This window comes from Salmo salar, chromosome 25 (assembly GCF_965601325.2).
Source record: "Salmo salar chromosome 25, fSalSal1, whole genome shotgun sequence".
NCBI classification, from domain to species: domain Eukaryota; kingdom Metazoa; phylum Chordata; class Actinopteri; order Salmoniformes; family Salmonidae; genus Salmo; species Salmo salar.
Window position 1 is genome coordinate 7,311,789 of NC_138315.1, and position 27,066 is coordinate 7,338,854.

The 27,066-nt window shown below is 40.5% G+C and overlaps 1 protein-coding gene across 1 annotated transcript in view; it reads left to right on the forward strand.

Moving 5' to 3' along the window:
* LOC106586066 (tomoregulin-2) overlaps window positions 1–19,871 on the forward strand; it is a 178,879-nt gene extending 159,008 nt beyond the window's left edge. The window contains exons 6-10 of the mRNA XM_014172904.3: window positions 11,813–11,961; window positions 12,930–12,989; window positions 13,288–13,414; window positions 16,994–17,152; window positions 19,625–19,871. Coding sequence (XP_014028379.3) covers window positions 11,813–11,961; window positions 12,930–12,989; window positions 13,288–13,414; window positions 16,994–17,152; window positions 19,625–19,721 — 592 coding nt within the window. The 3' untranslated portion in view covers window positions 19,722–19,871. The remainder of the gene's footprint in view (window positions 1–11,812; window positions 11,962–12,929; window positions 12,990–13,287; window positions 13,415–16,993; window positions 17,153–19,624) is intronic.
* Window positions 19,872–27,066: the final 7,195 nt, after the last annotated feature.

The following is a 27,066-nucleotide window of genomic DNA, read 5'->3' on the forward strand; positions in this document are numbered from 1 at the left end:
GAGTGTGTCCCTGCCTGTGTGCGTGCCTCTGTGTGCGTGCCTCTGTGTGCATTGTGTGTGTGTGTGTGTGTGTGTGTGTGTGTGTGTGTGTGTGTGTGTGTGTGTGTGTGTGTGTGTGTGTGTGTGTGTGTGTGTGTGTGTGTGTGTGTGTGTGTGTGTGCATGCCTCCTTGTGCATTTGTTTCTGTGTGTCTGTGTGCGCACATGCGTTTGTGTGTGTGCATGTGTGTTTGCGTGACTGGAAGAGGCCTTTAGAGAACACGTACACAAGAAGCCTGCAGTAAATCACTGAGTTTCGATAGAGGGGAAATCACATGGCACTGTACAAATCAATAAGATACATCCTACTAAGAAGTGCTCTTCACACACAGACACACCAATAAACATACACTCTGGTAGACACCCACCCAGACACTCTCTCTTTCTCCATCTCTGATTCTTCTCCCTCCCTCTCGATATATGTTGGTAGGTGTGTGATTTTATTTCATTGTATTAGGATCTCTTTTAGCCCACCAAGGGCTAGTCTTCCAAGAGTCCTTAAGAAATGTAAAAACATTTTGAAAAATAACAAAAGCTAACTAAAAACACACACACACATTCAAAGATCATATTACCTTTACATATTACGTGTGTATTTGTGGGTGGGTGTATCTGTGTGTGCACTGTGCATGTGTGTGTGTGTGTGTGTGTGTGTGTGTGTGTGTGTGTGTGTGTGTGTGTGTGTGTGTGTGTGTGTGGTGTGTGTGTGTGTGTGTGTGTGTGTGTGTGTGTGTGTGTGTGTGTGTGTGTGTGTTGACGCAGTGCAGTATTGCAGTGGTAGTGCCTATTGTGGAGAAAGTGAGAGGCTCCATAAAAAATTAATGGCCTACAGACATTATCCTTGATGACCGCCACAGACGGCCACTCGGGATGACAAGCCTCTGAAAGCATTGTCACTTCTGGGTCTTTGTGTGTGTGTATGTGAGTGTGTGCGCGGTAATAATAGAAGGGGTATTCTGTATGCGTTATGTGTTTGTTTGGGAGTGCGATTGTGTGCATGTGCGTGTAGGTCATGCATTTCATTACACAGTGTGCATATCTATACTTCTATGTATGAGATTGTCTTTGTCTGTTTGTGATTATGTGTGTGTTTGCACTATTTAAATTGAGCAGGTTGTAAAGCTTGGCCAGTGCTTTGGGCCAGGGGAAAATAGAAAAGGAGCAGAGAATAATGACAGTTTTATAATTACAGTGTCTAATGTTCAGAGCTACTCAGCAAGAACTGTCTGGAGACTGCAATTTTGGTGTAATTTCCAAAAAGAGCTCACAGTTTCCCTTCAAAATTTGACGTAAAGTATTATAGATTAATGTAAAAAAAAATGTACCCATTCATTCCGTGTAGTTACAGGGTTAATTCTGAGTAATTACAGCGCTAATTCTGAGTGGTTACAGGGTTAAAGCAGAAACAACTTAAAAGGATAAGTTTAGGTATTCATTCTGAGTGGTTAAGGTTAGGGGTATGGTTTGAGAAATGCTTAAAAGAAAATAATAATAATTGCATACACAGCTCGACCAAGACATTCATCAGCATTTCTCTGACTACATTCCTCCATTGAGTCAAAAAAAACTTCTGATTCCAGGTGGACCATAAGCTGTTGCTATCGATAAGGTGTCTGATTCATCAATTTCACCTAGAATAGAAGAAGAGGGACTTTTGTCAGAGGTTGCTTGTTGTGAGCGCTGAGGGAACTTTATGCACTTGACCAGATTATTCTGCATCTTTGTTGCATTCTTTATATATGATTTGGCACAGTATTTGCAAATGTACACACCTTTTCCTTCTACATTAGCTGCAGTGAAATGTCTCCACACGTCAGATAGTGCCCGTGGCATTTTCCTGTAAAGATTAGAAACAACTCCTTTGTAAGATACATTTTTAAAATGAAACATGTATGGAAACAGGTGAATTAACACTCCTCAGTTAGCAGGCTCAAGCAAGCTAAAACCCACATGGTAACAAAAACTAACTAGCAGAAATTGTTAAGTTAGAAATTATTTAAACACACTTTGCTGTAGGCTACTATTTACTAGTTAACAAAAAATAATGTATATCATATCAAATATATTCACCTCACCCAGTATTGTAATCAAAACTTACCAGAAAGCATGTATTCCTTGGCTCAGACAGTGTAGTAGTGTTGGCTCAATAGCATCTCATCATTCTGGAAATTTACCAGAATGACTCTTTGCAATCCTAATCGTTAAGTATCATCAAGTGTTCTCACGGCTTGTTAGAGCATTGTGGACTGCGGAGGCACAGTGGTATAAGCAGCACGCTCTGGCTCTGAGCCTCTCGAGTTTAATCCTAATGCTGGACACTTGTTTTTCATTTTTTGAGTGAGTCTCGAGGAACACATATATCAACATTCTGGGGACCTTTCCAAATGTCCAAAATTGCTGTCTATTTCTAGTGATCAGTCTGGTAATTTCTGCTGAACATGCTCAGAGTCGTTCAAATGGAGACCGCACACAGACAGTCAGTCAGTTCATCATGCATACATGCTCAAATGCACACAAACACTTTCTGACATTCTGAGACATAAAGTCAAAGTCATGGACAAAATGGTAAACACTACCACAAATAAACAAGCTGAATTGTTTTATGCATATGAGGCAAGAATGAATACACACGCACACACACAGACACACACACACTCCCTCTCATACACACACAGTACCAGTCAAAAGTTTGGACACGCCTACTCATTCAAGGTTTTTTCTGTATTTGTACTATTTTCTACATTGTAGAATAATAGTGAAGACATATGAGACATAACTATGAAATAACACATGGAATCATGTAGTGACCCAAACTTTTTTTTAACATATTTGAGATACTTCAAAGTAGCCACCCTTTGCGATAATGACAGCTTTGCACACTCTTGACATTCTCTCAACCAGTTTTATGAGGTAGTCACCTGTATTGCATTTCAATTAACAGGTGTGCCTTGTTAAAAGCTAATTTGTGGAATTTCTTTCCTTCTTAATGCGTTTGAGCCAATCAGTTGTGTTGTGACAAGGTAGGGATGATATACAGAAGATAGCCCTATTTGGTAAAAGACCAAGTCCATATTATGGAAAGAACAGCTCAAATAAGCAAAGATAAATGACAGTCCATTATTACTTTAACCCCTGGTCGGGCATCCAGCGAAAAATCCTATCCCTATTAGCATAACAAAATTATTATAATTTTATTTTTTCAAATATAGGACTATGTTATATCGTTTTATAGATACACCTCTCCTGAATCGAACCACGTTGTCCGATTTCAAAAAGGCTTTACAGCAAAAGCAAAACATTAGATTATGTTAGAGGAGTATATCGTAAAAGTAGCCACATAGCCATTTTCCGACCAACCACATGCATCACAAATAACCAAAAAACAGCTAAATGCAGCACTAACCTTTGACAATCTTCATCAGATGACACTCCTAGGACATCATGTTACACAATACATGCATTCTTTTGTTCGATAAAGTTCATATTTATATATAAAAACAGCATTTTACATCGGCGCGTGACGTTGACTAACTTTTTTCCCTCAAATGCATCCGGTGAAACAGCGCTGCAATTTACTAAATTACTATTCGAACACATTTTTAAAATGTAATATTGTCATTCTAAGATTTATAGATGAATATCTCTTGAAAGCACCTGTAATGCCAGATTTAAAAATAACTTTACTGGGTAATCACACTTTGCGATAACCTCTCTAGGCTACGCGGGACGAATTCGTCCCACCTACGTAACAGCCACTGCTATCCTGTGGCGCGATTTTCAAAACCTTAAAAATCCTATTACTTCAATTTCTCAAACATATGACTATTTTACAGCCATTTAAAGACAAGACTCTCGTTAATCTAACCACACTGTCCGATTTCAAAAAGGCTTTACAACGAAAGCAAAACATTAGATTATGTCAGCAGAGTACCAAGCCAGAAATAATCAGACACCCATTTTTCAAGCCAGCATATAATGTCACCAAAACCCAGAAGACAGCTAAATGCAGCACTCACCTTTGATGATCTTCATCAGATGACAACCCTAGGACATTATGTTATACAATACATGCATGTTTTGTTCAATCAAGTTCATATTTATATCAAAAACCAGCTTTTTACATTAGCATGTGACGTTCAGAACTAGCATACCCCCCGCAAACTTCCGGGGAATTCGCTAACATTTTACTAAATTACTCACAATAAACGTTCACAAAAAGCATAACAATTATTTTAAGAATTATAGATACAGACCTCCTCTATGCACTCGATATGTCCGATTTTAAAATAGCTTTTTGGTGAAAGCACATTTTGCAATATTCTAAGTACATAGCCCAGGCATCACGGGCTCGCTATTTAGACACCCGGCAAGTTTAGCACTCACCATAATCATATTTACTATTATTAAAGTTTCATTACCTTTTGTTGTCTTCGTCAGAATACACAGCCAGGACTGCTACTTCAATAACAAATGTTGGTTTGGTCCAAAATAATCCATCGTTATATCCGAATAGCGGCGTTTTGTTCGTGCGTTCCAGACACTATCCGAAATAGTAAAGAAGTGTCACGCGCTTGGCGCAATTCGTGACAATAAAATTCTAAGTATTCCATTACCGTACTTCGAAGCATGTCAACCGCTGTTTAAAATCAATTTTTACGACACTTTTCTCGTAGAAAAGCGATAATATTCCGACAGGGAATCTCCTTTTCGGCAAACAGAGGAAAAAATCCCAAAGGCGGGGGCGGTCGGGGTCACGCGCATAAGCCAGTGTCTCTTGATCGGCCACTTGAGAAAGGCGATAATGTGTTTCAGCCTGGGGCTGGAATGACGACATTCTGTTTTTTCCCGGGCTCTGAGAGCCTATGGACGACGTGGGAAGTGTCACGTTAGAGCAGAGATCCTTAGTAAATGATAGAGATGGAAAAGAAGTTCAACAAATGGTCAGACAGGCCACTTCCCTGTAAAGGAATCTCTCAGGTTTTGACCTGCCATTTGAGTTCTGTTATACTCACAGACACCATTCAAACAGTTTTAGAAAATTTAGGGTGTTTTCTATCCATATGTAATAAGTATATGCATATTCTACTTACTGGGTAGGAGTGGTAACCAGATTAAATCGGGTATGTTTTTTATCCAGCCATGTCAATGCTGCCCCCTAGCCATAACAGGTTAAAAGGGGATGCGATACTCAGAAAAATAGGCTACCGTTACAGGTCAGAGCCATCTTGGAACAATCGCATATCAAATCTACTCTTGTATACTATTGTCAATAATCCCTTACCTTTGATTATCTTCATCAGAAAGCACTTCCAGGAATCCCAGGTCCACAACAAATGTATTTTCGTTCGAAAAAGTTAATCCTTTACGTCCCAATAGCTTGTTCTTGTTAGCGCGTTCTGAAGGCTGCTCCAAAAATGCATTTTTTTTTAAATGTAGGTTCGTTCAAACATGTCAAACGTTGTATAACATAAATCTTTAGGGCCTTTTTCAACCAGAGCTCCAATAAGATTCAAAGGGGATGATTGCATTGTCTTTCAAAACGTTTCGAAAGGGGAGGGTAGCCAGGGGCGCCGGCGTCATAATGGTGATGGCCCTCCTCATGTGACCACTTTCCACAGCATCTCATTCAGTCAGTTTTCACAGTAGGAGACTCAAATCACTTTGTAAAGACTGGGGACATCTAGTGGAAGCAATAGGAAGTGCTCAATGAACCATTGCTCACGGGGTGATTTATAGGCAAAGTGATGAAGTTGAGTCCGCAATTCAGAATTCCACATCCTGTTACGATCGGTCTCTGGGTTTTGACTGCCATATGAGTTCTGTTATACTCACAGACACCATTCAAACAGTTTTAGAAACTTTAGGGTGTTTTCTATCCACAAGTATTAATTATATGCATATCCTAGCTTCTGAGTTTGAGTAGGAGGCCGTTTAAAATGGGCACAATTTTTTTTCATAAATCGCTGTAGCGCCCCCTATCCTAGGCGACCGTCAAGAGGTTAAGACACAAAGGTTAGTCAATCCAGAACATTTCAAGAAATATGCAAATTTCTTCAAGTGCAGCCGCAAACACCATCAAACGCTATCAACCAGAAACAGTGGATAGATGGCAGCATTAGCGCAAAACTGAAAGCAAGAACCACCACATTTAACCATGGCAAGGTGACTGGGAATATGGCTGAATACAAACAGTCTAGTTATTCACTCCTTAAGGCAATCAAACAAGCAAAACATCAGTATAGAGACAAAGTGTGGTCGCAATTCAACGGCTCAGACACGAGACGTATGTGGCAGGGTCTACAGACAATCACGGACAACAAAAGGAAAACCAGGCAAGTCGTGCGGACACCAATGTCTTGCTTTCGGACAAGCTAAACAACTTCTTTGCCCGCTTTGAGGATAACACAGTGCCACCGACGCTGCCCACTACCAAGGACTGTGGGCTCTCCTTCTCCGTGGCCGGCGTGAGTAAGACATTTAAACTCTTACATCTAGACATTCCGCTAGCGGAACACCTGCTCCAATATCCAATGATGGGCGTGGCGCGAAATACAAACTCCTCTAAAATCCGAAAACTTCAATTTTTCAAACATATCACTATTTTACAGCATTTTAAAGACAAGACTCTCGTTAATCTAACCACACTGTCCGATTTCAAAAAGGCTTTACAGCGAAAGCAAAACATTAGATTATGTCAGCAGAGTACCCAGCCAGAAATAATCAGACACCCATTTTTCAAGCTAGCATATAATGTCACAAAAACCCAGAAGACAGCTAAATGCAGCACTAACCTTTGATGATCTTCATCAGATGACAACCCTAGGACATTATGTTATACAATGCATGCATGTTTTGTTCAATCAAGTTCATATTTATATCAAAAAACAGCTTTTTTTACATTAGCATGTGACGTTCAGAACTAGCATACCCCCCGCAAACATCCGGTGAATTGACTAAATTACTCACGATAAACGTTCACAAAAAACATAACAATTATTTTAAGAATTATACATACAGAACTCCTCTATGCACTCAATATGTCCGATTTTAAAATAGCTTTTCGGTGAAAGCACATTTTGCAATATTCTCAGTAGATAGCCCAGCCATCACGGCTAGCCATTTAGACACCGACCAAGTTTAGCCCTGACCAAACTCCGATTTACTATTACAAAAGTTTGATTACCTTTGTTGTCTTCGTCAGAATGCACTCCCAGGACTGCTACTTCAATAACAAATGTTGGTTTGGTCCAAAATAATCCATCGTTATATCCAAATAGCGGCGTTTTGTTCGTGCGTTCCAGACACTATCCGAAGTGTAAATAAGGGTCACGAGCATGGCGCAATTCGTGACGAAAGATTTCTAAATATTCCATTACCGTACTTCGAAGCATGTCAACCGCTGTTTAAAATCAATTTTTATGGCATTTTTCTCGTAAAAAACCGATAATATTCTGACCGGGAATCTGCGTTTAGGTAAACAGACGAAAGAAAACATAGCATGGGGTCGATGCGGGCACGCGCCTGAGTCTCACAGTATTGTAACCAGCCACTACCCAAACGCGCAACTTTTTTTCAACCAGAGCCTGCAAAGCCACGATTCAGCTTTTTGCCGCCTTCTGAGAGCCCATGGGATCCGTAGGAAGTGTCACGTAACTGCAGAGATCCTCTGTAATGGATAGAGATATTCAAGAAGGGCAAGAAATTGTCAGACAGGCCACTTTCTGCATGGAATCTTCTCAGGTTTTGGCCTGCCAAATGAGTTCTGTTATACTCACAGACACCATTCAAACAGTTTTAGAAACTTTGGAGTGTTTTCTATCCAAACGCTAATAATTATATGCATATTCTAGTTTCTGGGCAGGAGTAATAATCAGATTAAATCGGGTACGTTTTTTGATTTGGATAGAAAACACCCTAAAGTTTCTAAAACTGTTTGAATGGTGTCTGTGAGTATAACAGAACTCATTTGGCAGGCCAAAACCTGAGAAGATTCCAAACAGGAAGCGCTCTCTCTGACCATTTCATGGCCTTCTTGATCATCTCTAACCAAAACAGGGGATCTCTGGCATGACGTGACATTTTCTAACGCTCCCATAGGCTCTCAGAAGGCGCCAGAAAGCTGAATGGTGGCTTTGCAGGCCATGGCTGAAAAACATTAGCGCATTTTGTAAGTGGTCGATCTGAGGACAATGAGACTGGAGGCGCGTGCCCGAGGCGACACCATGTTTACTTTCTCTCTCTTTGAACAAAAACAACCACTCCCGGTCGGAATATTATCGCTTTTTTACGAGAAAAATAGCATAAAAATTGATTTTAAACAGCGGTTGACATGCTTCGAAGTACGGTAATGGAATATTTGGAATTTTTTGTCACGAAACGCGTCGGGCTTGTCACCCTTCTTTACCCTTCGGATAGTGTCTTGAACGCACGAACAAAATGCCGCTATTTGGATATAACTATGGATTATTTTGAACCAAACCAACATTTGTTATTGAAGTAGAAGTCCTGGGAGTGCATTCTGATGAAGACAGCAAAGGTAATCAAACTTTTCTAATAGTAAATCGGAGTTTGGTGAGTACCACACTTGGTGGGTGTCAAAATAGCTAGCCTGTGATGGCCAGGCTATGTACTCAGAATATTGCAAAATGTGCTTTCGCCGAAAAGATATTTTAAAATCGGACATAGCAAGTGCATAAAGGAGTTCTGTATCTATAATTCTTAAAATAATTGTTATGTTTTTTGTGAACGTTTATCGTGAGTAATTTAGTAAATTCACCGGAAGTGTTCGGTGGGAATGCTAGTGACATGCTAATGTAAAAAGCTGGTTTTTGATATAAATATGAACTTGATTGAACAAAACATGCATGTATTGTATAACATAATGTCCTAGGATTGTCATCTGATGAAGATCATCAAAGGTTAGTGCTGCATTTAGCTGTGGTTTGGGTTTATGTGACATTATATGCTAGCTTGAAAAATGGGTGTCTGATTATTTCTGGCTGGGTACTCTGCTGACATAATCTAATGTTTTGCTTTTGTTGTAAAGCCTTTTTGAAATCGGACAGTGTGGTTAGATTAACCTCTATGGGCTAGGTGGGACGCTAGCGTGCCACCCGTGGTGCACTCCATCAACAGCAGGTGCATTTCAAGAGCGGCAAATTTGAATCCAAATAAATGTCAAAATTCAAATTTTTCAAACATACAACTATTTTACACCCTTTGAAAGATAAACATCTCCTTAATCTAACCACTTTTTACGATTTCAAAAAGGTTTTACGGCGAAAAATACGCGTTGCGATACAGACTAGACGTCATGTTGGGGAGATCTAAAATCGAAAATACTATGTAAATAATCCATTACCTTTGATTCTCTTCATCAGATGTCACTTCCAGGTATCACAGGTCCATAACAAATGTAGTTTTGTTCAAAAAAGCTCATCATTTATGTCCAAAAATCTCCGTCTTGTTAGCACATGATCTAAGCCAGCCGGACTTCTCGTCATGAACGAGGGGAAAAAATATATTTCCGTTCGTTCAAACATGTCAAACGTTGTATAGCATAAATCATTAGGGCCTTTTTTAACCAGAACATGAATAATATTCAAGGTGGACGAATGCATACTCTTTTATAACGTATTGGAACGAGGGTACCCAACATGAACTCGCGCGCCAGGTGTCTAATGGGACATCATCGTTCCATGGCTCTTGTTCGGTCAGATCTCCCTCCAGAAGACTCAAAACACTTTGTAAAGGCTGGTGACATCTAGTGGACGCAATAGGAAGTGCCAAAATATTCCTCAGCCCCTGTGTTTTTCAATGGGATGGGTTTAAAGGCAATACAACACATCAGGTATCCACTTCCTGTCAGAAAATGTCTCAGGGTTTTGCCTGCCAAATGAGTTCTGTTATACTCACAGACACCATTCAAACAGTTTTAGAAAATTTAGGGTGTTTTCTATCCATATGTAATAAGTATATGCATATTCTAGTTACTGGGTAGGAGTGGTAACCAGATTAAATCGGGTATGTTTTTTTATCCAGCCGTGTCAATACTGCCCCCTAGCCCTAACAGGTTAACGAGAGTCTTGTCTTTAAAATGGTGTAAAATAGTCATATGTTTGAGAAATTGAAGTAATAGCATTTCTAAGGTATTTGAATATCGCGCCACGGGATTACACTGGCTGCAAGCGTCCCACCTCGCCCATAGAGGTTAAAATGATAAACTTGGATTAGCTAACACAACGTGCCATTGGAACCCAAGAGTGATGGTTGCTGATAATGGGCCTCTGTACACCTTTGTAGATATTCCACAAACAATCTGCCTTTTACAGCTACAATAGTCATTTACAACATTAACAATGTCTACACTGCCTTTCTGATCAATTTTATGTTATTTTATTGGCCAGAAAATGTGCTTTTCTTTCAAAAACAAGGACATTTCTAAGTGAGCCCAAATTTTTGAACGGTAGTCTATATGCTGTATTCTATTCAATTCTAATATATCTGTGTATTTGTGTGTATTGTTCTGAAATTGTTAGATATTACTGCACTGTTTGAGCTAGAAACCCAAGCATTTCGTTACACTCGCAATAACATCTGCTAAACACGTGTATGTGACCAATAAAATTATATTTGATGAAACTGGCTCTCATGAGGACAGCCACAGGAAAGGAAGACCCAGAGTCACCTCTGCTGCGGAGGATAAGTTCGTTAGAGTTAACTGCACCTCAGATTACAAATAAATGCTTCACAGAGTTCCAGTAACAGACACATCTCAACATCAACTGTTCAGAGGAGAATGCATGAATCAGGCCTTCATGGTCGAAATTGCTGCAAAGAAACCATTACTAAAGGACACCAATAAGAAGAAGAGACTTGCTTGGGCCCAGAAACACGAGAAATGGACATTAAACTGGTGTAAAGCTGTCCTTTGGTCTGATGAGTCCAAATTTGAGATATCTCTGCATGTGTGGTTCCCACCATGAAGCATGGAGGAGGAGGTGTGATGGTGTGGGGGTGCTTTGCTGGTGACACTGTCAGTGATTTATTTTGAACTCAAGGCACACTTAACCATCATGGCTACCACAGCATTGTGCAGCGATTTGCCCTCCCATCTGTTTTGCACTTTGTGGGACTATCATTTGTTTTTTCAACAGGACAATGACCCAAAACACACCTCCAGGCTGGCTATTTGGCTATTTGGCCAAGAAGGAGAGTGATGGAGTGCTGCATCAGATGACCTGGCCTCCACAATCACCCGACTTCAACCCAGTTATTGATGGTTTGGGATGAATTGGACCGTAGAGTGAAGGAAAAGCAGCCAACAAGTGCTCAGCGTATATGGGAACTCCTTCAAGGCTGTTGGAAAATAATTCCTCATGAAGCTGGTTGACAGAATGTCAAGCGTGTGCAAAGCTGTCATCATGGCAAAGGATGGCTACTTTGACGAATCTCAAATATAAAATTTATTTTGATTAGTTTATTAACAATCTCTTGGTTACGTCATGATTCCATGTGTGTTATTTAATAGTTTTGATGTCTTCACTATTATTCTACAATGTATAAAATAGTAAATATCAAGAAAAACCCTTGAATGAGTAGGTGTGTCCAAACTTTCGACAGTTACTGTAAAAAAATTAATTACACAATATACTACCCTCAACAACAGCGATTCACTGAATAAAAAAATCACATTTACAACTCCAATTCTCCATCACTCTATTCTTTATTTGGTGTGACCCCTACTGATGTGTCTTATAATTTTTTTGCGGCAGGTGCGTGTGTAACATTGACTGCTCCCACATCAGCTTCAACCCGGTTTGCGCCTCAGACGGCCGTTCCTATGACAACCCCTGCCAGGTGAAGGAGGCGTCTTGTCAGAAGCAGGAGAGGATCGAGGTTAAATACCTGGGCCACTGCCAAGGTGATATAGCTACTGTTATACAAAACATGTTAATCCAATGTTTTCTTCTTATTATTATTCCTTCACCTCTTTCTATGTTCATATTTAGTCATTTAGGCTCCAGTTCAAGCAATTGAAGATACAGGAAGACCGCACTGCAAGTTAATTCTGAATATTTGTGCTGTTTTGGAAGTTTCAAACTCCTTACAACTGTCAAAAACTCCTCTCACAGAATTTTGACGTGGAGCCATATTTGTCCTTGAATACTTTATCAGCAATTCATTGAATTGGGACCTTTGTCATTTTCTTTTGACCAACAATCAATCCAGGTCAAAGAAATATAATATAACCATGTTAACAAAACACCATCATTATGGTTTTATAACAGCAACCCATTCACCAAGAATCTATATTTTTCTTCTTGTTTGAATGGAGCAATTCTTATAATGATCCCTCGGTACTGTGGTTGGGTACTGTGACAACAAGAAATAAATATTTTCAAATGTATCAATAAAGATAGTATTATATTGTATTGAAAGTTTTATAACAGTTATCCAGCATTTCAACCTTTGGTTTGGATAATTTGAATAAGATAAATCATGATCCTATAACACTCAATACTCTAAATATATGCTCTATATATTATGTAATCTTGTTATGTTATAATATTTAAAGTAAATCTTTTTTGTTTGTTTTATAAAGTTATTATTATAATCATTTTCTTTTTAAATATTGTAAACCACACATGACACACTCATAGATGAGAGAATTGGTGAAAGAAATTAGAGAACTACAAAGTGAAGTACTTTACTACCCTAGCTACTGGTTCAAGGTCATTTTTGTGTTTTAGCCTGTCATTTTGTCCCTAGCATGACTCACAGTGCTGATCTAGGATCTGTTTTGCCTGTTAGATCAAGAATAGACATACAAGGTTGGACCTTGTATGCAAGTGGTCTTAATCAGCACTCTTACTCTGACTACCTTCTCAGGTGACATCATGACAGGGACCAAAGCCGGAGACGGACACTATGCCAGGAAAGACTACTCAGGTAGGTGCATGTGTGGGTGTATCAGATCTGTGAAGGATAGCAGACAGGAGTGGACATCTTAGGTTGTATTCCAAATGTCACTTTTGAAAAAAGTAATGCACGCAGTAATGTCATTTACAGCAATTAAGCTATTATGCTAAATTAGTGAGATTCACCTTTAACCTTTCAATCCTATATTTTTTATCCCTAGCATTCACTGCTTCTGTGCTCTGTACTTTGTGTGTGAATGTGTGTGATGTGTGTGTGTGTGTGTGTGTGTGTGTGTGGTGTGTGTGTGTGTGTGTGTGTGTGTGTGTAGAAGAGAAGCCGGACCAGAGAGGAGAGGTGGCCATAGGGTTGTATATTCCCTGTCCCGAGCACTACAAGAACTACTGTGTCCACGGAGAGTGTGAATACCCCAACATACTGTCTGTGCCGTCCTGCAGGTACGCATGCACGCACACACACACACACACACACACACACACACACACACACACACACACACAAAAAGCCATACTGACACACACATACACACAAGACACATACCAGCACATACTGACACACACACAACCTCAATCACACACACACACACACACACACACACACACACACACACACACACACACACACACACACACACACACACACACACACACACTTGATCACCTATGCCCCTTCGAGCTCTCTGGCTGAGTAATAAGCCTGTGGCCAGACCAAGCCCATTAACCTGTGAGGTCAGTGGGGTTGTGCTGCGGTCACAGTCACAGGGCTTTAGCCTCTGCTCATCTCTCCCCTCACTACGGCTCTAACCCCGTAGCTCTTCAAGCCTACAGGCCCCGAATACTGAATAGTGGTCATAGTGAACTTGTATGGGGAAAATTGGGGAAGGTCTCTGGCACCCTCTGTTGTATGGAGGAGGTAGTGTTTTGATGAATGGGAATGTTGATTTATGATCAGTTTTGCCTTTTAGATCCAAATTAATAAGATTACGTGGACAGAGTGAGAACTGATCCTAGATCAGCACTCTTAATCTGAGGCGTTAAATAATCCGCCATCAATAAGACAGTACTGTGCAGCCGTCTTCCTTGACCTGGCCAAGGCTTTCGACTCTGTCAAATACCGTATTCTATCAAAAGACTCAACAGCCTTGGTTTCTCTAATGACTACCTCGCCTGGTTCACTAACTACTTTTCAGATAGAGTTCAGTGTGTCAATTCAGAGGGCCTGTTGTCCGGACCTCTGGCAGTCTCTATTGGGTTGCCACAAGGTTCAATTCTCGGGCCGACTCTTTTCTCTGTATATATCAATGATTTCGCTCTTGCTGCGGGTGATTCTTTGATCACCTCTACACAGACGACACCATTCTGTATACACCTGGCCCTTCTTTGGACACTGTGTTAACAAACCTCCAAACGAGCTTCAACGCCATACAACACTGCTTCCGTGGCCTCCAACTGCTCTTAAATGCAAGTAAAACTAAATGCATGCTCTTCAACCGATCGCTGCCCGCACCTGCCCGCCCGACTAGCATCACTACTCTGGACGTTTCTGACTTAGAATATGTGGACAACTATAAATACCTAGGTGTCTGGCTAGACTGTAAACTCTCCTTCCAGACTCACGTTAAGCATCTCCAATCCAAAATTAAATCTAGAATCGGCTTCCTATTTTGCAACAAAGCCTCCTTCACTCATGCTGCCAAACATACCCTCGTAAAACGGACTATCCTACCGATCCTTGACTTCAGCGATGTCATTTACAAAATAGCCTTCAATGCTCACAGTGCCATCCGTTTTGTCACCAAAGCCCCATATACTACCCACCACTGCAACCTGTATGCTCTCATTGGCTGGTCCTCGCTACATATTCGTCGCCAAACCCACTGGCTCCAGGTCATCTATAGGTCTTTGCTAGGTAAAGCTCCGCCTTATCTCAGCTCACTGGTCACCATAGCAACACCCACTCCTAGTACGCGCTCCAGCAGGTATATTTCACTGTTCATCCCCTAGGCCAACACTTACTTTGGCAGCCTTTACTTCCAGTTCTCTGCTGCCAATGACTGGAACGAATTGCAAAAATCACTAAAGTTGTAGACTATATCTCCCTCACTAACTTTAAGCATCAGCTGTCAGAGCAGCTTACTGATTACTGCAGCTATACACAGCCCATCTGTAAATAGCCCATCCAACCAACTACCTACCTCATCCCCATACTTGTTCTGGTTTTTCTGCTCTTTTGAACACCAGTATTTCTACTTGCACATCCTCATCTGCACATATATAACTCCAGTGTAAATTGCTAAATTGTAATTACTTTGCCACTATTGGCCTATTTATTGCCTTACCTCCTTACTTCATTTGCACACACTGTATACAGATTTTTCTATTGTGTAATTGACTGTACATTTGTTTATCCCATGTGCAACTCTGTGTTGTTGTTTTTTGTCGCACTGCTTTGCTTTATCTTGGCCAGGTCGCAGTTGTAAATGAGAACTTGTTCTCAACTGGCCTACCTGGTTAAATAAAGGTGAAATAATAAATAATAATAAATAAATACATACGCCGCTCTTCAAGGTTTGAGGTGGAAGTTGATCGTTTCAACCGCTGATCTAGGATCAGTGTTTCCAAATGCTGATTCCTAATCTTAACCATTGGGGAGCAATTTGCCAAACTGATCATAGATCAGTGTCTAGGGACCACTTGTCACTCTCCTTTGACATTACCGTGAGAAGACTGAGAGTTTGCTCTCAGTACACCAGTCCACTGCATTATGGTGAAAGAGATCTGAGGAAAGAGAAAAGGAAACAGGAAGGGAAGGGAAAGAGTGAGAGAGGGAGATCGACAGGAGAGAGGCGTGGTTTTGAGAAAATGAGAGAGAGAGAGATAGAAGGAGAGAGAGAGATAGGAGAGAGAGAAAGATGGGGGAGATAGAGATAGAAGGAGAAAGAGAGAGATAGATATAGATATATATATAGAAGGAGAGAGAGATATAGAAGGAGAAAGAGACAAGTAGTGAAGGTTGAGGGGATGCAAGAATAGACTGTGTCCCACTGACTCGTTTGTTCTGGCATAGAGAACATAGGTATGTGTGTGTGTGTGTGTGTGTGTGTGTGTGTGTGTGTGTGTGTGTGTGTGTGTACAGAGCAGGATGATGCAGGTGTTGGTAGGTAATGACCTCCCCAGAGAAAGAGAGAGAAGGATAGACTGATTTAAATTGGACCACTTTTAGACCAGGCCCACAGAGACAGTGGTCCTCTAGATAACACACACACACACACACACACACACACACACACACACACACACACACACACACACACACACACACACACACACACACACACACACAGCCTTGTTTATACCTGGCACTAACTTGATCCTTGGTCCTAATTTTGCCTACATTCTGATTGTGCCCACATTATCAGATATGCGTCTTCAGATGGCATTAAAATGTATCTCTCATCCGCCCACTGTGTTCGGAATTGTGACCAGATTTCCTGGTACCTCCCTATATGCAAATTATTTGATCGATATTCTTTAAAAAATTATATTTATTTGTTTTCATGAGTCAATCGTGCCACCTATCAATGATTTTAGAGTGCGGAATAATGAGGATTCCGATGAGGACCCATCGAAACTTGTGGTATATCCGTACACAATGCGTGACTGATTACCTCCAGAGGTGGTTAGAAAGATCTGATCACAATCAGATCACAATGTGTCTTTTGATCGTCTACACTTGTCTAAAACTGTGGGCACAATCAGGATGTGAACACAATCAGGACAAAGGATGCATGTTAGCAGCAGGTATAAACAGGAGTTTACAGTTACTTCAAACACATACAGTCTAAAGACAAACACACCTGTAACCTCAGAAACAGATTAGCCTGTAAACTATGGTGACCTCAAACTTGCACACAACACGCACGCATGCACAACACACACACACACACACACACACACATGTACCATGTACACAAACTAACATCAACCTGTGTGTGTGTGCACGTGTGTGTGTGTCAGCTGTCACTCAGGCTTCAGCGGGCCCCATTGTGACACTAAGGAGTTCAATGTGCTCTACGTGGTCCCCGGCTCTGGCAAGCTGCGCTACGTCCTCATCGCCTCCATCATCGGAGCGCTGCAGGTGGCCATCATCTGTGTGGTGGTGCTCTGTATTACCAGGTAGGACACACACACACACACAAACACACACCACATGCACACACATAGAGTATACACACGCATACACATGCATGTACACACATACACACCCACATTGTGCAAACACACACACACTTGTGTGAGCACGCATAGGGTACCTTGGCCGTCCACAGGGGGTGATTGGGGGTTGAGTAACCAAAGAAAGTTGAGAACCACTACATTACACAACCATTATGCGTATACTTTCACATGCTGTGCATACACACACACAAACACTTGCCCAAAGCAATTGCATCCTAATATTCATACTGCTATCCATATGAGACAGGAAACAGATTACATTACCTCATCACATTATACATGAATGCGGGCCCACCTACTCCCACAGAGGACTGTATACAGTACATACACAAACAGAGATCAATTTTCCACATTGGGAATGTCATGATGAGAGGGAGTGCATCATAGGGGGTTACATTCAGATGCTGTGGAGGGAATGCAGAAAGGTAATCTTGTTTACCTCTCGCACCACAGGGAGGATGGAGAAGAACTCTGCTCCCACTGTGCACTCTCTCTCACACACACACACACACACACACGCGCACACACACACACACACACACACGCACATATGCAATCCACACACACTCAGCCACTCAGTCAGCAGCCGTCCGCCCCCAGGCTGACCTATGCAAAACATAACATTTAATAAAGTTTTTAAAAGCTATCACCAAGATGAAACTCCTCCAAATAGAGAGGGAGAAACAGAGGTAGAAATAAGAGAGAGAAAGGGGGGAGAGCGCGAAAGAGAATGAGAGAGATCAATGATAGATAAAGAGAAAAATGAGAAACAGAAAATGAATGAGAGAGACAATAGAAGAGAGTGAAAGAATTAGAGCAAGTAAGACAGATAGAGACTGAAAGAGAGAGACAGAAAAGGAGACCGAGATATGGAAAAGGAAGAGGGAGAGTGGGAGAATGAGAGAGAGAGAGAAGTGTGATAGAAAGATACAGACTGTCTGTGAAGCTCAATTACATTCATTTATTTCTCTGTAAACCTCTGAATTCAACGCAGTTTAAACAAATTCACATCGCTTCTATAGCAAACGACACATACACACATTTTACGACTCACTACCTTTAGTACATTTGGATTTATTTAGCACCTTTACCCCCATAATTGTCCCGTATTCTAAATGCAGAAATATCATTTAATATATTATTTTATTTTCACAGGGAACAAATAGTAAAAAATACTATGTGTACAGTTAATAAACATCTTCAAAAGAATAGGCTGAAGACCAATCTATGTATTTCGGGTAGAATATATAACATGACCATTTATTTATAGAGCCTTTGTTCAAAGTGTATAGACAAAGTTGTGCCTCATTATGGGATTGGATCCTCCCTAGGTTCTACATTCCAGGCTGCTTAATAACATTTTTGTTAATTGCTGAATTCTGCTTTTAATGGTTTGCATCATTAATCCCTAGGGGTATTAGTTTTACAGCATTATAGATTATAGAACGCAGTACAGAATATTTTGAATAAGTGCATAATAGCTCCAACCATTTCATATGTATCAAAGTAGTAGAAAAATAAACAGGTGTTGCAATATAATTAGGGCTGTTAATCATTAAACTCAGTTAACCTTTTGTAATTTTAGTGGAAGAAAAAAAAATCCATCATTAATCAAATTATCTGAAAGCATTGAAAAAACACAAAAAACATCCAAAATACATAATCTATACAGATAAAGACATTGAGGTTAAATAAAGTGTTCTTTCTCAATTTACCCAATTTTGCTAACCGTTACATTAGACAAAATCAAGACATCAGGATTTTTGTTTTCTTGTATGAAAAATCTTAATTACAGCTCACTTTAAGCAATTTTTTTGCAACTCCTGCAAGTTCATTGGATTATAAAAAAATAAAAAATTGTTTGACAGCCCTAAATATAATGCATTATAACAAAAGTCATCTTTTGTTTAAAAAATATAAGTCCTTTAACTACAGTTAAAGGGAACATTGTTCTTTAGATTCTTACAGACTCAATAACTTAGCAAATTTCTTCCACTTGAACTTATTTATTTGTATTGAACAAGTGCTCTCTGGTAGTAATATATTGTTGGCAGATAAGCTTTTATTTAGACTTCTCACTTCTCTCTATGGACATGCATATCATTAACCACTCCACTAGGTGGCAATGAAGGCTATCTTATTTTTATAACAAGCATTTCCAAAGCAATCCAATACCCTTCTTGGCTTATTAATGTATCTTCAAGTACATGAGGAATCCAGCTACTAAAACAACTGGGGTTCAATAAATAAGAACTATTTCTTTAAAATGAAAAAAACCCCGATGAGTTTCACCATCAAGGCCTTGGATACTGAACATAGGGCAAATTACATAGCATTCTGTCTCTGTTTCTGTCTCTCTCTTTATCTATCTCTCTCCTCTCCTGTCCTCTACTCCACTTCCTGTCTGGACAGGAAGTGCCCGCGGAGCAACAGGGTCAATCGGCAGAAGCAGAACGCCACCCACTACAGCTCAGAGAACACCATGCGCGCCTCCACCCGCCTCATCTGACTGAGCCTCCCCACAATGGGGGAAACCCTAAGACCCGCTCCGCTCTGTGTTCAAATTGCACCATAGACACAGATCTAGGATCAGCTTTACCCTTCTTTCCTACAATCCCAACCTGAATTAACTGTAAGGGAGTGGGTGGTGGGAGGGGGACAAAACACAAAACTGACCTTAGATCGGCATCTAGGAGCAACTTAATCCTACTCCACTAGAGACCAGCGGAGGAGGTCGCACAATCCCCAACTCGCCGACCCCGATCATGAGGAATTGAACAATGGGGATTGGGGGGGAAACAATGGGGGGGAGGGGGGGCTATAGATGTGGGCTAGCTGATGTTCGTGGGGGAATGTTGGTTGTTTTTAGGGGTAGAACCAATAGGGGTTTGGGGGCGGGAGGGGGTCTACACGTGATGCCTTGCACCTGTGGTATAGGTCACTAAGAGGAATCTATGGTACTACAGTACGGCTCTGTTTGGTTATGTATTACTGGGTCTATTTCCAATAGTTATTACATTGTCTTGGTGGGGTCTTTTTTCTGTAATGTAAATAAATAATTTATATCATGAAAAGTGACCTTGGCCAATCTACAATATTGCTGTCGAGTGTCGATTCTCACATTTATGGTTAAGATAACGTCATTCTCAAGAGGAAACAATTCTTAAAAGGAAAGAGACAACAGGTACATTTGTCTGAGATGAAAGGTGTATTTTCAGGACTTTACTTTTGGATCTATCATCAATTCAGGGCCTAGTGGGCCGCAGGTGAGTGAACTTCCCAGCAATCAGTGAAATTAGTTGATCAATTAACTATCAGATAGAAGAAGAAAAAAACCTGAGCTTCAACGTTGTGGAACAATGAAGATAGAAATGTCATGACATTTGTCTTACAGTTGATACATGATGACTCTTTATTCTAAATGTCAGAGAAGCATGTTTGTTCTACATAAGATATTTCTATCTGAACTTTCCACAACTTTGGACCTTGAAGGCCATAATTGATGGTGAGGAGCTGTCTTGACACAAGGATGTGCTATTTTACCATATGCCTACCCCACTACAAGAAAACTGAGTTACAGTAACTGAGTTACAGTATTAGTACCTTGCCAATTATGTGCTATTGGCAGGTGATGTTTTTTCTACACACACACACACACGTGCGCGCACAGGCACAGGAACAGGTACACATTCGCGGGTGCACGTATGCACACACATACAGACTTATTTAACCTTGTGGGAGTACACAAGTCATTATAAAATCATATCCTAAACCTAACCCTTACCTAACCTTAACCCGAAAACCTTACTTAACCCTAACTTATAACACAAACCTTTAACCCCTAACCCTGACACTAATTCTAACCTTAACCCTAAACTCCCTTTTTTTGGTTTAGGGTCCCCACAAGTATAGTTAAACACGTCCACAATACAGGAGATTGGTGGCACCTAAATTGGGGAGGACGGGCTCATGGTAATGGCTGGAGCGGAATCAGTGGAATGGTATCAAATACATCAAACACATGGTTTATGCCATTCCATATCGTGCCATTCCAGACATTTTTATGAGCCGTCCTCATCTCAGCAGCCTTCACTGGTACACACACACACACACACACACAAATTATATACACATGTCCAGCTGACAGATTTAAAATACCATACAGGTAAGTTGAAAAGTCTTTCATTTTGAATTGTACACACCACTGTGCAGAAATGTTCAATATGGTCTTACTGGCCAGGTTCTGTTGTGTTTAAAGTTGAACTGAGCTGACCAGGAGGAGTTGTGGTCAATGTCAGGGTCACCCAAAGGCTACACTGCCAGACTACAGGATTCCAAACAAATTCCACGGAGACAGAGACAACGGAGAGGAGGGGTGAGGGGAGAGGCACTTCCCAGTTCACCCCACAGCCGAGCCTATGGAATCCTCTCTTCCTGTCCTCTCCCCTCATTTTTTCAGATCGGGGTTTAAGGGAGGAGCAGGAAACTCTGAATGTCTGCATGCACGACCAGATATGCGCAATGGGAATGTTATCATTCCGGGACCAGGATTCCACAACTTTATGTTGTTAGCTTTCATTTCAGGAAGGTCAACAGTGTTGAATTAGATGTTTGTCCTCTTCACAGGTTACATCAATTATTGATTGTAATGATTGTCGTGGAAGGTAGCATTTTACACATAGGATGGGATTGTTCCTAACATTCTATTTTAGTGATAGGGAGATAATGTCTCTGAGAAATGTTAGATTTTATCATGGTATGTGCCTTTACCAAAAGGCAAAAAGCCTCTTGCGGGGACTGGGGATAAAATGTAAAAAAAAAAAAACACATATCACTACAAGAGAGACAACACAACACTATATAAAGAGAGACCTAAGACAATAACTTAGTGTGGCAGCAACACATGACAACACAGCATGGTAGCAACACAACATGACAACAACATAGTAGCAACACAACATGGCAGCAGCACGACATCGTAGCAGCATAAAACATGTTACAAACATTATAGGGCCCAGACAACAGCACAAAGGGCAAGAAAGTAGAGACAACAAAGTCCCATGTATAGCCCTACCTGGTGCTAACATGGATCCTTTGTCCTGAAATTGTCCACATTCTGATTGTGCACACATTTTAAGACAGGTGTAGACTATTAATTCGTTTTTATCTGATTGTGATCTGATCTTCCTGACCACCTCCAGAGGTAATCAGGCAAGCATTGTGTCTGGATCTTTTACAAGTGAAGTAAGATCTGGACAGTGAAACCGTTTAAATCATCATTATCCAGCCCTCTAAAATCATTAACAGATGGCACTATTGACTCAGGCCATCAATACTGTATTTATAAATATTAGTTTGAAAAAATATCTCTCAAAGAATTTGCATACAAGGGAGAGATCAGGAAATCAGTTCACAATATGGACTAAGTGGACAGATAAGAAACACATTTTATTACCACGTGTTGACGCATTTCTGAAAATGTAGGCACAATTAGAATGTGGACAAGATCAGGACAAAGGACGCATGTTAGCATCAGGTACAAACAGGGATTTAGTCATGGTAGTCATGGCTTTGAATGGGAAATACATTCCCTTGAAAAACCAGTCAGTATTTGTCTGTGGGTTATACAGTTTTTTGTTTGTTTCAAAATTGCCCTTTCATGTGATACGCTACAGTACTGTAAATTACCGTTCTCACCCCCTTCCATAGACTTTCACAGTAATTGTGACAGGTTGGAGGACAACAAAGGACGTCCTCCAACCTATCAGAGCCCTTGAAAGCATGAACTGACAGTTTGTCCACCCAATCATAGGATCAGGGCATAAATCTAGTACTGAAAGCAAAAGATACAGCTAGCTAGCACAGCAGTGTATAACATGTGGTAAGTAGTTGACTCAAATATAAAAACAATAGTTGAACAAATTCATTTCTTCCAAAATGAAGGAGAAGCAAGAGAGATTTTATCTTTTTTTTCACTTTCAGTTTTTACTTACTTAGCTAGCAAATGCAGCTAGCTAGTTTAGCCTGCTCAAACAGAGGGATGATATGTTAGCTAGCTGACTATAACTATCCAACACAACACTGGAACTCTTCCAAGTCAAGGTAAGCTTTTGGTTTTACTCATTTATTTCCATAGAGGCCCGCCACTGTAAGTGCTAAACTGCTTACTGACTGTACACTGTAACGTTACTGCATGATTATAGCATTACTAATGCGTTAGTTCTATTAGCTATATTGACTATGATGTTACTTTAGCTAATACGGTAACGACGATGTAAGCTGTCTGTAGCAGTTATGATATGGCTTGGCTTGGAACGTTTTTTTCCCCTGGTCACACAACTGATGTGTTGTGCATTGACGTCCACAAGCGACAAAGGGAAAAGGTGAGAGGCGGAGAGCAAATAGATGTGAGAAGGAATACAACGTGTCTGTTATGAAAGTGAACTGTGTTTACGTGTGATCAGGGGTGTATTTATTCTGCTGATTCTGTTGAAAAACCTTTCTTAAACGGAATAAAACGGGATAAACATACCTGAATTTGTCCAATAGAAACAAATGATTACCCCCTGTATCAGCTAGATGCAGGCAAGAGGGTGCAAGGCACCTCAACATTTTCTCACAACCTGTGTGCACCTACGTTGTAAACTTTCATTCATAGTTAAGGTTATAGCAACCTCATGATGGGTATAGGGAAGATTTGAGTGTCATGAGGTAGCCTAAACCTATCACTGTTACATTGAACTGGGTGAATGGAATATTAGTGACAGTCATCCAACATGCTGTAATAGAAATAAGGCCATGCTCATGAAAAAAAACTTGTCCTGAAATGGCACTGACTGCCATTGACTTGCACTACCCATTAAAATTGACTGAACATTACCTTTCCATAATTTATATTCTGTGTGTGCTGGAAGGTATGATCATTAAAGACATCTTTCAGAATGTCATCAAATGAAAGAAATGAAATGAACATTCATTTGCCTCAGTCCACCTGGTCGTGCTGCTGATCCAGTTTCTGCTGTTCTGCCTTTGGTTATGGAATCCTGACGTGCTAGCTTGTCCTGGAACTGCTGTATCAACCCCCCCCCCCCTCTCTCTCTCTCTCTCTCTCTCTCTCTCTCTCTCTCGTTAGTTAGTTTCTCTCTCTCGCTCTAGTTAGTTTTTCTCTCTCTCTCTCTCTCTCTCTCGTTAGTTAGCTCTCTCTCTCTCTCTCTCTCTCTCTCTCTCTCTCTCTCTCTCTCCCTCCCCCTCCCTCCCTCCCTCCCCAAACTCTGAATGCTCGGCTATGAAAAGCCAACTGACATTTACGCCTGAGGTGCTGACCTGTTGCACTAACCACCTAACCACTGTGATTATTATTTGACCCTGCTGGTCATCTATGAACATTTTAACATCTTGAAGAACTTCTGGCCTTAATCCATGTACTCTTATAATCTCCACCCGGCACAGCCGGAAGAGGACTGGCCACCACTCAGAGCCTGGTTCTTCTCTAAGTTTCTTCCCAGGTTCCTGCCTTTTTAGGGAGTTTATCCTAGCCACCGTGCTTCAACATCTGCATTGCTTGCTCTTTGGGGTTTTAGGCTGAGTTTCTGTATAAGCACTTTGCGACAACTGCTGATGTAAAAATAGCATTATAAATACATTTGATTGATTGATTGATTGATTGATTGATGTCAGACTGACCTCTCACAGGGTGCGTTTCACGTTGCAGCCGATGTTAAAGGTGAGTCAAGCCTGACTGATCTACAAATCCCCTTGCATCATAAATAACTACTCAATATTATTTGTACATGAGTCAGTCAGTCACAAGTGAGTCAGTCAGTCAGTGTGGTTGAGTGGGAAAAATTCCAATGAAATGTACCATCTTATTGCTCCTCCTGTTTCTAAGCTGTCTAAATAAAGCGTTGAACATTTTTGGGGTGGATTTCCACCCCCCAAAATCTCCATAGCATCTTATTTTCAATATTTAGGCTATAAACCATTTGCATTTCTAAACCATTGATTGTGTAAGAAACAGTTTTTGTGTTTTGATGCTGCTTTTACATGTACTGAAACCCTCCAAAAGTGTTTTCACAACACGATTAAAAATACAAAAAGAACCACTTTGGGTGTTTTAAAACACATTCTGTGCATTACAACACTTACAGTACATTGGGTTTATATTCAAACACCCTCCAAACACCAGATCTCAGTTTAGGTGCACTACTTTCCACAGTGTTTTGAGACTCTATTTTTACAGTGTAGTTATAGTTGTGGGTGGGGGAGACTAGTTTGTTATCAAGGCAGGATAGTAGATACAGCACAAGGGAGTGCAACTCTAGCTCCTGTGTCTTCTGTTATTCCAATAGTCAATAGATAAAGGCACAACAATGGTTGTACCTTCTCAGCAACCCTATTATCAAGATTCATTCCTTCTATATCAACATATTGTTGTGAGTTATTTTTTTATTTGCTCCACTCTTAGAATTCATGTGAATATTTTGTATTTTTTACTGCAGTTTTGACAAAGACAGGTGTGCCTGGGGTTTCCATTCAAAATGAAAACCTGCTGATCAACCAAACTTGCCAAGTGGCCCATGGGTGAAGGCAGCTGGCCAATAGCCAGCCGTTACAGGGAAGGAGACCCCGCCATTCCGTTCAAGTTCCCAGGAAGACTATTAGACAAAACCACGTTTGCCTAATCCATCCAGCCTGTTGTAACATGTTTGTTTACATCTTGAAGATGTTAAGACACTTGTTGAATGTGCTACTTGGCTCCTAGTTGTAGAGTATGAGATTTTCAAGTTAAAGATAAATGGTTGACACCTTTCCAGAAGGCAAGAATTTCAGAAAGATTTTTAGAGTTGGACTTTGCTCATTGCTTGGATCTTTTTGTAGCTAAGGAATGCTATTATCCCCATTATCTTTGTTCATTCCTTTCAATAAAAACCCTATGACATGGTAACGTGTTTTACTATTGCATATGCTTATGTCATTCAGATGTAAAATGAAGCTCTATAAAACCTGAAAAGTATCCAGTGCTTTGCCCTGGTCAACATTGCAGATTTCACACTAGAATCAGTGTTGTTTATTTCATGGTGTATATATTCAGCACACTGACAGAGATCTGAAGATAAAAACGGAGTGTTTTTTATATTGCTTAACCAGCAGAGGGCTCTTCTCAAATGTACCCATCTGTAAGGAACACACCATCCTTTGGAACTGATTTTATTCACATTTTAACATTTGAGATGATGGGATGTGTGTGTGTGCTTTTGTGCTTTCTTTCACGTGTGCACACAAGTGTCGTGCATGTTCAAGCGATAGAGGGGAGACAGAACCAACATAGGAAATCCAACCTTAACATAGACGAGGAAAAGTGACAGGACAGAGTCCTCAACACAACAAGGGAAAAATGTAGGAAATCTGTAGCAAAGCACAGGTACATTGAGGAACAGGCAAAAGTAGACAATAAAATGAGGGGGGAGATATAGTGCATTCGGAAAGTATTCAGACCCCTTGACTTTTTCCACATTTTGTGAAGTTACAGCCTTATTCTAAAATGTATAAAATAGTTTTTTTCCCTCATCAATTTACAAATAATACCCCATATGACAAAACACATATTTTTTTTTTTGCCAATTTATAAAATAAAAACTGAAAATATATTTACATAAGTATTCAGACCCTTTACTGTACTTTGTTGAAGCACCTTTTGGCAGCGATTACAGCCTCGAGTCTTCTTGGGTATGACACAACAAGCTTAGCACGCCTGTATCTGGGGAGTTTCTACCATTCTTCTCTGCAGATCCTCTCAAGCTCTGTTAGGTTGGATGGGGAACGTTGTTGCACAGCTGTTTTCAAGTCTCTCCAGA